The sequence below is a fragment of the Phaethon aethereus genome (assembly GCF_964289735.1).
Source record: "Phaethon aethereus genome assembly, chromosome: W".
Lineage (NCBI taxonomy): Eukaryota > Metazoa > Chordata > Aves > Phaethontiformes > Phaethontidae > Phaethon > Phaethon aethereus.
This window is the reverse complement of record NC_138581.1, coordinates 42,998,386-43,014,028: the sequence shown is the minus strand read 5'-3', so window position 1 is coordinate 43,014,028 and position 15,643 is coordinate 42,998,386. Positions and strand designations below refer to the sequence as shown.

At 43.3% G+C, this 15,643-nt stretch overlaps 1 protein-coding gene across 1 annotated transcript in view; it reads left to right on the top strand.

Annotated features, from left to right (window-relative positions):
• Positions 1-10,582, top strand: part of LOC309415272 (zinc finger protein 462-like) — a gene marked incomplete at its 3' end in the record, with an annotated part of 81,502 nt that extends 70,920 nt beyond the window's left edge. Inside the window, exons 10-12 of the mRNA XM_082012741.1 lie at positions 1,198-1,324; positions 8,454-8,568; positions 10,381-10,582. Of these exons, the coding sequence (XP_081868867.1) occupies positions 1,198-1,324; positions 8,454-8,568; positions 10,381-10,582 (444 nt within the window). The remainder of the gene's footprint in view (positions 1-1,197; positions 1,325-8,453; positions 8,569-10,380) is intronic.
• Positions 10,583-15,643: the final 5,061 nt, after the last annotated feature.

The following is a 15,643-nucleotide window of genomic DNA, read 5'->3' as shown; positions in this document are numbered from 1 at the left end:
ACCTCAACATCCTTCTTGTAGTGAGGGGCCCAAAACTGAACACAGTATTCAAGGTGCGGCCTCACCAGTGCCAAGTACAGGGGCACAATCACTTCCCTACTCCTGCTGGCCACACTATTTCCAATACAGGCCAGGACGCTGTTGGCCTTCTTGGCCACCTGGGCACACTGCTGGCTCATATTCAGCCGGGTGTCAACCAGCACCCCCAGGTCCCTTTCTGCCGGGCTGCTCTCCAGCCACTCCTCCTCAAGCCTGTAGCATTGTATGGGGTTCTTGTGGCCAAAGTGCAGGACCCTGCACTTGGCCTTATTAAACCTCATAGAGTTGACCTCGGCCCATCAATCCAGCCTGTCCAGATCCCTCTGCAGAGCCCTCCTACCCTCCAGCAGATCAACACTCCCACTCAACTTGGTGTCATCTGCAAACTTACTGAGGGAGCACTCAATTCCCTCATCCAGATCATCAATAAAGATATTGAATAAGACCGGCCCCAGAACCGAGCCCTGGGGAACACCGCTTGTGACCAGCCGCCAGCCGGATTTAACGCCGTTCACCACAACTCTCTGGGCTCGGCCATCCAGCCAGTTCCTCACCCAGCGAAGAGTAAACCTGTCTAAGCCACGAGCCGCTAGTTTCTCCAGGAGAATGCTGTGGGAGACGCTGTCAAAGGCTTTACTAAAGTCCAGAACACACACCAGGGCAGCAATTTCCCCATTCCATGCCCCCCACCCAGAAAAATGTCCATAATAACAGTCGATAACTTGGGCTCTTGTCTGTCAAACTGGTCACTGAGGTCCCATTTTTTCACATATGAAGCTGAATAAAGCATTTATAAAGGATTTTTCTGCAGTGATGGTGTACAATAGTGATGCTTGATCCTATCAGTTTTACATGCCTGTGAAAGGGGGGATACAAAAAAGTGCTTAGCATTGCTTGGATTTTTTATTTTCAATACCTTAAAATGAGGGAAGCTTCTCAAATAATAGGATCATTTTGAGAAGCAAAATGGAGAAATTGAGTATAAAAAAGGAAAGAAGAATCATTAACAGTGAATGTAATTGTGTTTGAAGGGAAACGAGTATTAATTTGACTAGGTGCCTGATAAATTTCCCATTTCAGCCTATAGCTTTGTTGGTGGGTTGTTTTTTTCAATAGTTGATGATGGTGTTTATTGTTGACAAAACCATTTCTTTTAAGGTGAGTCGTAATTTTGAGCTCGTTGGATGGGTTAACTTGGATCAGCTGGAACAAATGAAGGGAAAAACAGAGAGTTCCAGCAGTGATGAGGAAGAAAAAGAGTTAAGACACAGGACTGAAGAGAGAGGTCAGTATAGTTGCTTTTTCTTTTATGGTGGATACTGTAATGGACCCTGCCAGTTCCATCAAGCAAAACTATTGACTCAACAGCAGATTCCTTAAGTCATGGAAGCTTGTCAGTATGTGCAAAATGGAGCTTTTGTCATGAGAGTTCCTGGAGGAATTTTATGTTTCTAATGCTTATGACAAGATTTCTGATTAAGATAATGTTGTGGTTTAGCCCCAGCCGGCAAATAAGCACCACGCAGCCGCTCGCTCACTCCCCCACAGTGGGACGGGGGAGAGAATTGGAAGAGTAAAAGTGAGGAAACTCATAGTTTGAGATAAAGACAGTTTAATAAGTAAAGCAAAAGCCGTGCACGCAAGCAAAGCAAAGCAAGGAATCCATTCACCGCTCCCCATGGGCAGGCAGGTGTTCAGCCATCTCCAGGGAAGCAGGGCTCCATCACGCGTAATGGTTTCTTGCAAAGACAGACGCCATAACTCCGAACGTCCCTCCACCCCTTCCTTCTTCTTCGTCCCAGCTTTATATACTGAGCATGACGTCATATGGTATGGAATATCTCTTTGGTCAGCCTGGGTTAGCTGTCCCGGCTGTGTCCCCTCCCAGCTTCCCGTGCACCCTTAGCCTTCTTGCTAGCAGACCACCATGAGAAGCTGGACTGTCCTTGACTACTTAGCAACAACTCAAAACATCAGCACGTTACCAACATTTTCTCATCCCACATCCAAAACATAGCCTCACACTAGCTTCTGTGAAGAAAATTAACTCTACCCTGGCTGAAACCAGGACAGATAACCAAATCATGCTACAAAAAAGATGTTATGAGAAAATACTGGTAACATCTGTGACTGTGCAGATAACATCTATGATGGCTTAGAAAAATACATAAGTGGAGTATTTTAGTGGACTGTCAGATTATTCTGTGTTGGTAACCCATGTTCACCTTTGCTGCTCCACATTATACCAGTGAGGGATATAGTTCAGTGGCCAAGCTTATTTTGTGGCTATTTTCTGCCCACTGTCTGCCCAGTGCTTACAAAGCATTCCTTCCCTCCTGTTTGTGAGAGTTGACCCTTTTGCCATCACTTTGGTCTGCAACTCTGAAGCCAGGGTAGTTCCATTCCTTACCTCCAAATCACCATTCCAACTGTACTTTATATTTGTGCCTGAATTCACATCTATGAATAATCCCACCGAGTTCAGTAAGTCTTATTCATGTGTTTATTGTTCAGATGGTTAGGTGAGTAGGGATAAAGAAAGGTAGTTCTTGGTGAATTGGACTGGAGGGGGGGTGGTTTTGTGTTTGTTTGGGGGTTTTTTTGCCTTTAATGTTAAAATAATTTTAGTGCAAATATCTGGTCCTGACTGGAATACTCCATGTATTCTCACAGTCTGCTCCATAGTGCGTGACTTCATCAATCGAAGGCAATATGTTTGCAATTTTTGTTCAACAGTAAAAGGAGCTTGATTTGAACTAACAACTGCAGTGAGCCTTGTCATACCTAATCATCAGGTTCCAGGGGTCATCCAACCTCCTGATGCTGACTGCAGGCTGCCAAGTTTCTATGTACTTATAACTAAAAGCATGCTGCTATGTTTACCTTTTTCCTTCTGAAATTTCAGTTTTCAGTTGAAAACTTATTTCAAGTTCATTCAACACTTGTTCACAAAAGAAAACATGTCTCCCCAGGTATTTTCAAACTTGTAAAAGTTAAGATTGCTAGATTCACAAGCAGTTTACAGAACATGAAGGGGCCATCAACACTTCACTTTGTGACTGCTGATATGTTTATTTAATGAGGAAGAGAGTGAGTCAGATAGGAAACAACTTTTATTGAAAAACATCCTCCATGAGATCTTTGTTAGCAGCCCTAAAACAAATCATGAGAGGAGCAGGAGGGATGTTGGTTTCACACATGTTCCAAAGTTTGACATTATTATGCACCCTCATGTGGAAGTTTGTTCAGGTGTCTGTTCAGTGAAGGATGTGACCCTAAGAGCTTCCGAGATGAAAGAATGAGTCTAATGCTTTGATTAAAGGACCAGCTTCCCCTAACTTGCAGCTGTAGCAGATATTAATGTTTTGTGTAGACCAGCAGCTAGAAAGGGATGAAGAGTCATGCTGTCTTTGTGAGGATTACATCAGCACTACACACAAGCACAGGTGCTGAAATGACCCTGGAAACCATGGTATCCAGAAAGAGAAAAAGAAGGTACTATCAGCTAGGCTTCATAAACCCCTATGAACTCTACCATGGTGTTGTCCCAAATATGAGTTCTTCCACCCGGTGTGCAGAGAGCCGAAAAACACACAGAGCCGAGATTTGCTTTTATTCCAAATCTGCGCAGAGTTGGGTGCTAGGTGGTAGGCCCACAAAGCTAGCACACCTCGGTTAACACACAGAAAATATTTATACACTTCAAGCAACAGTTATCAATATTTTTTAAAAGTTGGCTCAGTCACCCTTGTTCCCATTGGTTCTCACCAGCCTTGTCTCCACTTAAAGTCACAGTGTACTTCTTTTTTACTGCACATGCTCAGTGAGGAAGGGGCTTTTGTGAGGCGGGGGCTTTTCCCACCCAGGGGCAGGTTTCTATTATGCCAATTATAGTTTAATTATATGTTAATTAGGATAGTTCACTCAAGGTTCAGTAGTTGTGTTTCTTTTGTGATTATCTTGTTCCTTCCCACAAGGTTGCACCTTGTTAACTGCTCACAGAGACTAAAAAACACCCCCAACTTAATTCCTTGCATACCTTCAACAATGGGAGAAAAAAATAAAATTAAGATCATCATTTAAATTGGCTTTAGGATACTTGAGATTCTTGACATTTATTATGAAAACCTTCTAGGTTGGAGATTTAAATTTGCAGGGACAAACAGACATAACTGTGCTTTGTGTGTTTTAGCAATTTTATTTATATTTTGTTTTTTCACCTGCAGTCTTCTTTACGATCTGTGATTGCCTGAAAAATCTGTATTTGACTATTCAAATGAGTGATCTAAAAATCATGCTTATTTCCCAAATTGTATTTTACTGCTGTTCTTTCCCAGCTTCCTTTTAGAAGTGACAGTTGCTAATTTAACTCCTTTTCAGGTAATATCAGTTCACAGAATCACAGAATGGTAGCGGTTGGAAGGGACCTCTGAAGATCATCTGGTCCAACCCCCCTGCCAAGGCAGGATCACCTAGGGCAGGTTGCACAGGAACGCGTCCAGTCGGGTTTTGAAGGTCTCCAGAGAAGGAGACTCCACAACCTCTCTGGGCAGCCTGTTCCAGTGCTCCGTCACCCTCACAGTAAAGAAGTTTTTCCTCATGTTGAGGTGGAACTCCCTGTGCTGCAGTTTGTGCCCATTGCCCCTCGTCCTATCACTGGGCACTACTGAAAAGAGGCTGGCTCCATCCTCCTGACAGCCACCCTTCAGATATTTATAGAGATTGATACGGTCCCCTCTCAGCCTTCTCTTCCCCAGACTAAATAGCCCCAGGTCTCTCAGCCTTTCCTCATACGAGAGATGTTCCAGTCCCTTAATCATCTTCGTAGTCCTCTGTTGGACCCTCTCCAAAAGTTTCCTGTCTCTCTTGAACTGGGGAGCCCAGAACTGGACACAATACTCCAGATGAGGCCTCACCAGCACAGAGTAGAGGGGGAGGATAACCTCTCTCGACCTGCTGGTCACACTCTTCTTAATGCACCCCAGGATACCATTGGCCCTCTTGGCCACCAGGGCACATTGCTGTCCCATGGATAACTTATTGTCTACCAGGACTCCAAGGTCCTTCTCCATGGAGCTGCTTTCCAGCAGGTCAACCCCTGACCTGTACTGGTGCATGGGGTTGTTCCTCCTCAGGTGCAGAACTCTACACTTGTCCTTGTTAAATTTCATGAGGTTCCCCTCCGCCCAACTCTCCAGTCTGTCCAGATCCCATTGAATGGCAGCACAGCCTCCTGGTCTATCAGCCACTCCTCCCAGTTTTGTATCAGCAGCAAACTTGCTGAGGGTACATTCCAACCCTTCATCTAGGTCATTGATGAAGATGTTGAACTGGACCCAGTACTGATCCCTGGGGAACATCACTAGCTACAGGCCTCCAACTGGCCTCTGCGCCGCTGACCACAACCCTTTGAGCTCTCTTGCTTAGCCAGTTCTCGATCCATCTCACAGTCCACTCATCCAACCCATACTTCCTGAGCTTCACTATGAGGATGTTATGGGAGACAGTGTCATAGCCTTACTGAAGTCAAGGTAAACCACATCCACTGCTCTCCCTTCATCTACCCAGCTAGTCACTCCATCATAGAAGGCTATCAGGTTGGTCAAGCACAATCTCCCCTTGGTGAATCTATGCTGACTACTCCTGATAACTTTCTTTTCATCCATGTGCCTAGAGATGGCCTCCAGAAAGAGCTGTTCCATCACCTTCCCAGGGATGGAGGTGAGGCTGATCAGTCTATAATTTCCCAGCTCTTCCTTCTTGCCCTTTTTGAAGACTGGGGTGACATTGGCTTTCCTCCAGTCCTCAGGCACCTCTCCCGTTCTCCATGATTTTTCAAAAATGATGGAGAGAGGTGTTGCAACAACAATGCTGTGAGAAATGATGTCAAAGGCTTTACTAAAGTCCAGGAAAATGACATCTACATCCTTTCCCTCATCTGCTAAGTGGGTCACCTTGTCATAGAAGAAGATCAAATTAGTCAAGCAGGACCTGCCTTTCATAAACCCGTGCTGACTGGGCCTGATCACCTGGTTGTCCTGTACATGCCATGTGATGGCACTCAAGATTAGCTGCTCCATAACCTTCCCCGGCCCCGAGGTCAGGCTGACAGGCCTGTAGTTCCCTGGATCCTCCTTCCGGCCCTTATAGATGGGCATCACATTGGCAAGCCTCTAGTCATCTGGGACCTCCCCTGTTAACCAGGAGTGCTGTTATTGCTGCAGTAGCCAGATTAAGTTCTAGTTGGGCTTTGACCTTTCTAATTTTCTCCCTACATAACCTCATGACATCCTTGTATTCCTCCTGAGTTGCCTGCCCCTTCTTCCAAAGGTCATAAACTCCCCCTTTTTTTTTCCCCCCTGAGTTCCAGCCGAAGTTCTCTGTTCAGCCAGGCCAGTCTTCTTCCCTGCTGGCTCGTCTTTTGGCACATAGGGATGGCCTGCTCCTGTGCCTTTAAGATTTCCTTCTTGAAGAATGTCCAGCCTTCTTGGACTCCTTTGCCCTTCAAGACTGCCTCCTAAGGGACTCTGCCAACCAGGCCCCTAAACAGGCTAAAGTCTGTCCTCCAGAAATTCAAGGTAGCAGTCCTGCTAACCCCCCTCCTTAATTCTCCAAGGATCAAAACTCTATCTGCTGTGCCCAAGACGGCCTCCAACATTCTCTGTTCACAAACAGCAGGTCCAGCAGGGCTCCTTCCCTAGTTGGCTCACTCACCAACTGTGTCAGGAAGTTATCTTCCACACACTCCAGGAGCTGTTTCCTCTCTGCTGTGTTGTATTTCCAGCAGACATCTGGTAAGCTGAAGTCCCCCACGAGATCAAGGGCTAGCGATCATGAGACTTCTCTCAGCTGCTTATAGACTATTTCATCTGTCTCTTTATCCTGGCTGGATGGTCTATAACAGGCTTCCACCATGATAGCTGCCTTGTTGGCCTTTCCCCTGATTCTTACCCATAAATACTCGACCCTTTCATCACCATCGTCAAGCTCTAGGTTGTCAAAACACTCCCTAACATACAGGGCTACCCCACCACCTCTTCTTGCCTGTCCCTTCTGTCCCTTCTGAAGAGTTTATCGCTATGCGTTGCAGCACTCCAGTCATGTGAGTCATCCCACCATGTTTCTGTGATTGCAACTACATCACTGTTTTCCAGATGCAAAATGGCTTCCAACTACTACTGTTTATTGCCCATTCTGCATGCATTCGTGTAGATGCACTTCAGTTGGCTTCCTTCAGGGCATATCCACCTGCTGCAGCATGGTCCTCTTCATGGGCTGCTGATTGGATATCTGCTTCACCTTGGACCTCCATGGGCTGCAGGGGGACAACCTGCTTCACCATGGTCTTCACCATGGTCTTCAACACGACCTGCAGGGGAATCTCTAGTCCCGCACCTGGAGCACTTCCTCCACCTTCTTCACTGACTTTGGTGCCTGCAGGGTTGTTCCTCTCACATTTTTCACAATTCTCTCTCTCACAGCTGGTGCACAGTGTTTTTTACCCTTTCTTAAATGTGTTATCACAGAGGGACCACCAGCGTCACTCATGGGCTCAGCTTTAGGTCTGTTTTGGAGCCAGCTGGAATTGGCTCTGTCTAGCACAGTGTCAGCTAGGTGCTTGACACTTCTGCAAATGAGGCCCTAAATGTTTTTTATAAATTATTAGGATCAGATGAAACACCTGTGCAGTTAAGATACCATCCTTTCAATGATATTCAGAGAGAGTGATATGAGAGAGATATATTCATGAGACTTCATGTTGAGGGGATGACAATTTCTTATGAGTATCAGATGCCAAGTATACCAAATCTCCATTTCCTAATATTTGCACCCCTGATTTGAAAATTACATATTGACTCAAGTGTTCTCTTTCGGTTTTGCTTTCAAGCTATTTCCACACTAAACTCGCAGTGCTGGTTTTGACATAAAACCCCACAATCTCTTCACTTGTTAAAATACAGGGAGCAAAAAAACATCTCTGCAAATAGATATAACAGACTTAAGATGGAGGATGGGATTTTAAAGCTGCAATATATGTTGTGACTTTTCAGGATGGCTCTGTAGCTTCTTGAAATCCTGGTCACTTCAGAGAACCTCAGTTCATTTTTAGGTATTAATACAAAACCTTGGCTGTTCATGTATGTGTGGGAAGCACTCCATTATTTTGAAAGTTGCCCCCCCCCCTTCCATATTGAAGTTAATTGACCTTTTCTCATAGTGGCGGTTATAGAATTTTCACACCTTGCATTTTTAGGATAGGGAGGACAATTTCAGAAATACCTACTTTTTTAAAGGAAAATCTTTGGGATATTTTTTCCTCCCTGAAGGGCAGCAGGGAAAATCAAAGTATAGTCATAAAGGTCCCTTCTTGCCCTGATGCTCATGAATGTGCAGATAATTTTTTTCTCTCCCAGAGTCCATGATGTATCCTGACAGTGGAGCTCCAGAGGAGCGCTTTCCATGTGAGTTCTGTGGCCGATCATTTACAGAGGGCTCTGAGTGGGAACGACATGTGCTGAGGCATGGCATGTAAGTTGGTTTGCAGACTCCTTTGCATAATAGTCACATGTAACAGTTGTTCTTTGTGCATCTCCCCACCCATTCCTCCCTTCCCCCCCAAAAAAAACTGTAATGAAAGCAAACACAGGGATATGACAAATTATTCTAACACATTGCTGGATGCAATTATCAGATGTATTTACTCAACTAGATGCTTCTGTCTATCCTGTTTGACCCAGGAACCCAGAAATCCAAGGTAACTGTTGTTTTTAAACCTATACCTGAATATCTCCATATGTCCAAACACCCTTCCAGTTTGAGGTCTAGATCAGACCTGAAACTGAAAGAAACTTTTATCTACAGATGGCCAAGGGTTTCCAGAATACAGTTCGTTCCAGAAATTCCCTCTGTTTGGGAGATAAAATCTAGTGTTATCCAAATGTAGCACATAAATGTTCTTTATTATGATCCTAAAGCTTAAACTTCATTTCAAGGTGAATACAAGTCTGTTGGTCCAAAATTAACATTACTTGAGTCTATTGTAGATGTTTGCTTGCCAATAGAGCAACATGGAAATGGCAGCAAATTATATGGAATCTGTGTTTCTTTTGGCTTTTTCTCTTATTGTTTCTCTTTAGCATGCTTGCAACTAAACTTGGAGTTCCAGTGCAAAGAATTGTGTACAGAGAGGTGTTAGGGGCTTCAAGTGAAGGAAAATCTCAAATAAGTGTGCTCTCCCCAAAAAGCACACGGTGAAGTTAATAGCAAAGATCTTTTCCTTTCATGCTCATAAATATCAGTCCATGCTGTAAAATAATAGGCATCAGCCTGGAGAAGAGAAGGCTCTGGGGAGACCTTATTGCAGCCTTCCAGTACTTAAAGAGGGCCTATAAGAAAGATGGGGACAGAATTTTTAGCAGGGCCTGTAGCGATAGGACAAGGGGTAATGGTTTTAAACTAAGAGAGGGTTGATTCAGACTAGATATAAGGAAGAAATTTTTCACAATGAGAGTGGTGAAACACTGGAACAGGTTGCCCAGAGAGGTGGTAGATGCCCCATCCCTGGAAACATTCAAGGTCAGGTTGGATGGGACTCTGGGCACCCTTCTCTAGTTGAAGATGTCCCTGCTCACTGCAGGGGGTTGGACTAGATGACCTTTAAAGGTCCCTTCCAACCCAAAGATTCTATGATCATTAATTTTCCTTCTCTTGACAAAGATCTGTTCATAGACCAGATGTCTTTGCTGACTAGAGTTTCTTCAAAGAGGCGATCTCAGCCAGGATTACTGGCATGTGGAAGACTGTGGAGTAATAGGGCACGGACTCTGGCAGGGATTCAGGCCAAAGACCTTTATTGCTACAAGTGTCTGCTTTTTATGCAGTTACAGCTCTTTCACGCGCCACAAAATACATCCTGGTTGGTTACCACACACAGTCCACGCGCTTCTCACACAGTCAGGATTCGTTGTCTGCAGGTGTCCACGCACTCCTTTACTTCCTCTTAGTTGTTTACCACAGCTCCTTCTCCTCAAGGCTGAGCCCTGCAGGTGTCCAGCTGTTTACCAGCTTCTCAATGCCACAGCTCCTTCTCCTCAAGGTCGAGCCCCTGCAGGGTGATCCCAACAGAAGACATTTGAATGTAATGTTGTAGCTAGGCTGTGGAGGGACAATGAGTAAGAGAAAGTATTATTTCTTGTCTGTTTAAAGTACTTAAAATGTTGCAAGCTTTAATAAGATGTATTGGTTTGTTAACTGTTTGGGAGAAGTACTCTCCCTATTTCCTTGTATCCAAAGCATGTTTGGATTGTAAAGGTTTCCATTTTCTGCTGCTTGGATTTTCAGGGCTCTGAATGAAAGTAAGCAAGGGACCAGAGAGGACAGCAAACTGAAGAACACAGAAAAGACTGTTAATACACTGACAGCAGAAGAAAAGGAAAGCACTGAGAAAATGGTGGTGGACTTGTCCCACAACAGTGAAACTATAGTCAGTGTTGTAGCTGCTGACAAATCTCTCCAAGAGACCTCAGAGGCCAAAAATGAATAAAAATTTGGTGTGATTTTAATCAAGTTACTTGAACAGTGGTGAATGGGAAGGGATGGGCAGGTGAGGTGGGCAGAAGGAAGAAACAAAGCTGCTTTTCGGAATGAATGCTGTATTTTCAAAGCACTGGTTCCTATGTGAGTGTGTGTATATTAAAGTTATTTAAATGATGGAATAAGTGGTTCCATTATATCACTGCATCTTTTCTTCTGGATCTTGACAATGGGAAGTTACATTCATATTGTACTAATGAAACAACTCCCTGTGTCTCTACATTACACAATGTGCTTTGCAGTGGAGACTTGTATTGTTTGCAAACAGAAGCATAATGAGCATGGTTGGGGGGTGATGTAACTTTTCGACACGCAAATTTTGTTGCGTTTTTCTAATTTCAATACATTATAATTTTCCAGACTGTATGCAACTGCTTTAGAAAAGAAAACAAAACCAAGACAGAAACTGCTTTGCTTAAAACAGCCAACTGTTTCCTAATACCTCAAAATTAACAAAGGGACATCTCTGCATTTGTTAGTACTGCCTGTTGTCATTATGATTAAAGTAGAGAGACTGCTGGGCAAGGTGGTGAAAGGAGGAAGAAACAAAGTTTTAAAAAAAGGAAAACAAATTGTGCTTAAAATCCCACTGTGGATTTTATTTCCTAAAATACTGTGATTTTTTTTAAATTATTTTAGTAAATAAAAAAAATAAAAAAGAGAGAGTCTTTAATTTCTGGATTATGGTTTGTGAATTGCTATCCTTTATTCCAGGTAAGCTGTTTGCTAGTATTCAACTATAATTTTAATATTTGATAGCTTTCATGTGACCGTATGGTTTTGTTTGCCATAAGTTTATTTCCTGTCAGCTTGAACAGTTGCAAAAATGACACAATTAACTTTCTCCTGCAAAATGAGTGGTGGTGTTATTTTTTTCCAAAGGGGAAGGGGACAGGGAAAAGAATTCCTGTGAATATAAAACCTGCTATTTTGGTGTTTAGCATTTTAAAGAATTAAGCTTTTTTTTAACTAAAGAACCAAACTAACAGCACAGCTATGCAGCTTATGGGCCAAACACACTGGTCCTCATAATTATTCTGTCAATTTTCAAATGAGCATCTATTTGTCTCGCATCACTACTTTCTGTCAAGATTGGTGTCATCATCTCTTTCCACCCCCACCCCCCGCCCTAGTCTGTGGGGTGGGTATGCTTTTTTTTTGTTTTGGTATAGTGGGAGAGAATGATGTCAGTTCTTGCATCTTTATGCAAGCAGAAGTGAAATAGTTATATACTACATTGAGTCTGGAGAGCTGATGGGAGTTGCTAATTTTTCCCCTTGCTCCTTAGCTTTTAGCATGAGGGGAGCAGCATAGAATGAATAGGAATCTACATACCTTGTGGCTGATCCTGCACTTTTTCTTTGGTGAAAATCCTACTCAATTCAACAGCAATTTTGCCTGAATAAAGAATACAGGATCTGGTACCCATGGTATGTTCTGATTTTGAAAAAAGAATTTATTTCCAAAAAGTAGGAAATACTTGACTAAAACCTAGTTTTAGAAATGCATGTGTCTTTGTCTTGGGATTCTTTTTGTTTGTTGGAGGGGAAAGAAGCTGCTGAGGAAATGTTGCCCTAGACAGCTTCAAATAAAATTGATGGCAAAAATTGCATTTGTTGAATTAGTGCTATTTGAGAAGCATGGTGTTTTGCTTTTAAAGATTTGTCAGTTGTGGATTTGCAGGATTTTTTGGTTTTGTTTGGGGGGGTGCTTTTTTTGGAGGAGGGAGCATCATGTAGAAAACATACTGGAGGGAAAAGTATACATTTTGTGCCTGTATTTGTTTTTTAATTGGACTCATTTCAAATGTCTTTTTAAAAAGTTTCATACCTGGATTGAGTGTAATAGTTACCAAAAATTAAAAAAAGATTAAACAAATGTGACATGCTTTTATCACTACTTTATTTTTCAAATAACATGTAAATATTGTAATCCATTGGGGTTTTTTTTGCTAACCTGTTAATAAAAATATGGGACCATTATCCTTTTAACAAGCCTAGAAAGCCTAGAAAGTCTTTTTTTTTTTTTTCCCCCTAAAAATGTATACCTGATATATTGTGGTCACACATTTTAGATGCATTGTTATGTTGACTGTAATGATATAGAATTGAAAATAACATTATTTTCATTTTTTAATTTATATAAAGGAATTTTTCAGAGTTTGGCAGAAGGAAATAAATAGCATTTTGCTAACCTGTTGGCTTCAGCACTTGGCATTTCCTGACTTTTAAATTACTGATTTCTGATGGGGAACAAGAGGGGAATGCTGAAGTATTGTGCTGAAAGGTTTGTTCTTTTTTTTTTAAAAAAGGAAACTAATAAAAACTAAGGATATGTGGAAGGAGAAAGCATCTGCTCCATTGGGGTCAAGGACCCTCTAATGAAAAGGTCAAGGTCTTATTCCATAAGACAAGGAAGAAGCCATAAACAAGAACATACAGAGACACAAACCTGACTGACATGGTAAGGGAGGCAATAAAGAGAACAAAACATGGTCAGTCACACTGTGATAAGCCTAATTCTAACTTGATACAGACCAGGATACTGTTAGCCTTCATCACTGCCAGGGCATACTGCTGACCCATGTTTAGCTTACTCTCTTCCAGGTCCTCTTCAGCAGAGCTGCTCCCCAGCCAGTCAGTTCCCAGCTCTTCCTTCCCAGGTGCAGGACTTAGTTGTCCTTGTTAAATTTCATGAGGTTCCTGTTAGCCCATTCCTCCAGTCTGTCTAGGTCTCTCTGAATGGCAGCCCTACCCTTGAACGTATTGACTGCAACCCCTGAGTTTGGTGTCATCCATAAATTTGATGAGGTGCGTTCTGTCACCTCCACCAGATCACCGATAGAGGTATTACACAGGCCAGGTCCTAGGATAGACCCCTGCAGTACTCCATCTATAACTGGCCTCCAGGTAGAGTATGAGCCATTAAACAATACCCTTTGAGCCTGATCATCCACTCAATTTTTCATCCATTTAGTAGTCCACCCATTTAGACCATAACATCCCAACATGGATACAAGGATGCTATGGGAGACAATATCAAAAGCCTTCCTAAAGTCAAGGTATACAACATCCATTGCTCTCTCCTCATGCACAGATCTATACTTTCCACAATAAAACGACATTGGGTTGGTCAAGTATGGATGACTATTCTGATTCACCTTCTCCTTCATGTGCCCATGAATAGCTTCCCAGAGGACTTGCTCCATGATTTTCCCAGGACCCGAAGTGAGGCTGTCTGGCCTATAGTTCCCCAGATCCCCCTTCCTGCCCTTTATGAAGATGGGTGCAACATTTGCCTTTCTCCAAGTTACTAGGGATTTCCCCTGATCTCCACAACCTTTCAAAGATGATAGGGAGTGGCCTTGTAATAATATCAGCCAATTTTCTTAGCACTCTGAGATGCATCGCATCTTATCCCATGGACTTGTATGGATTGCATTCTCTCAAGCGATCCCTGAATTGATCTTTCACCACTAATGGTAATTCCTCTCCTCCTTGAACCCTGTCTCTAAGCACAGGGGCCTGAGAGAACTTGTGGCTGAAGACCAAGGCAAAGGTGGCATTGAGTACTTCAGCATTATCTGCACCCCCTGTCACTAAATCACCTGACCCAATCAGGAGTGGGCCCACATTTTCCTTGCTTATTCTTTTATTGCTGACCTAGTGGTAGAAGCTCTTCTTGTTATCCTTTATATCCCTTGCCAGCTTCAACTCTAGTTGGTCTTTGGATTTCCTAACATCATTGTGGAATAATTGCTGGGGGTGGCTTAGAAATCAAACTTATATTCACGCTCTAAGAACAGCATTGAAGCAGGGTAGAATGCAGCTAATGTACTATGAGTCTGTACCATGGCAATTCCCTAGGCAACCCCAGATGTTGGCAACATCAGGGGAACTTGGTGTGCTGACTCTGGGAGAAATTGCATGGAGGGTGGAGCAGAGTGGAGACATTGTCGCCACGCTCTGTGAACAAGGGAATCTAAAGGTACACGGTATAAATTAATAAGCTACACATTCGATGCCCTGGGCCAACGGTCTGTCAACTTTTGATGAAATGCTGTACTCAGAGTGAACTTTGCTTATTATAATATCATTATAATACCAAAACGCACACCCATCTCAAAAGTTACCCACCTCCCAAGGTGCGACCACCCCTCAATGAGCTTGCGCACTGAATTTTTCCTAGTCTGTGCCTTTAAAGCGAGAGAATCTTGGACCAATCTTGATAAAGGTATGTATGACTAGAGTCACTCAAGCTCCACCTGCAAAGTAAAACACTATAAAATAGTTTGAGAGGGGGTGGATATCAGGGAAGATACCATCGATGTCAGTGAAGATACCATCACAGGAACGACCCCATTCTCCTGACCTTTAGGATCCGCCGACGGGCTGTCCCTCTCTTCCCCCCCATTGGGACACCTTTGGGTAAGATTCGAACACTCAGCTATCCCGAGTGAATCCCCAGGAATTTCAGGAATCTCTATAGAGTTACTTTATTACCCCACGCATGTGTAACCCAGCCATATTTAATCTATTTGCACATGCTTTGCAGACAGTGAATTTATCACTGGCAATCTAAAAGAATTTGTGCATCTGTTGCTTCAATAAATCACACTATTGTTTGACTTAGCCAAGTGTGTTGTCCCTGAATGCGACCGTACCTTTTAGTGTGGCCGTGCTAGTTCAGGTGGTATCCGGCTGAGCAGGTAGTGTGATGCTAGTAGTGCATCTGGACCCGTGATAGTCCAACTAAGGTGTTGGGCACGACCGGACTACTAACGCTGACTTTGGGCATCACTCAAAAACTGAGCCCAGCTGCCCCCAGTCCCTCTGATATCTGAGGATCGACTGGAACACAAGGGGGTTTAGTTTCTGCCAAATTGCTCTGCCTCAACGCAACAGAAAAATTGGCGTCATGGACAGGATTGCCATGGATAAACTGCTGCAAAAATATAACTGTGCCCCTTCCCAAGCTGGGAAGGGGTGGGCCCAACAATTTTGTAAGGATG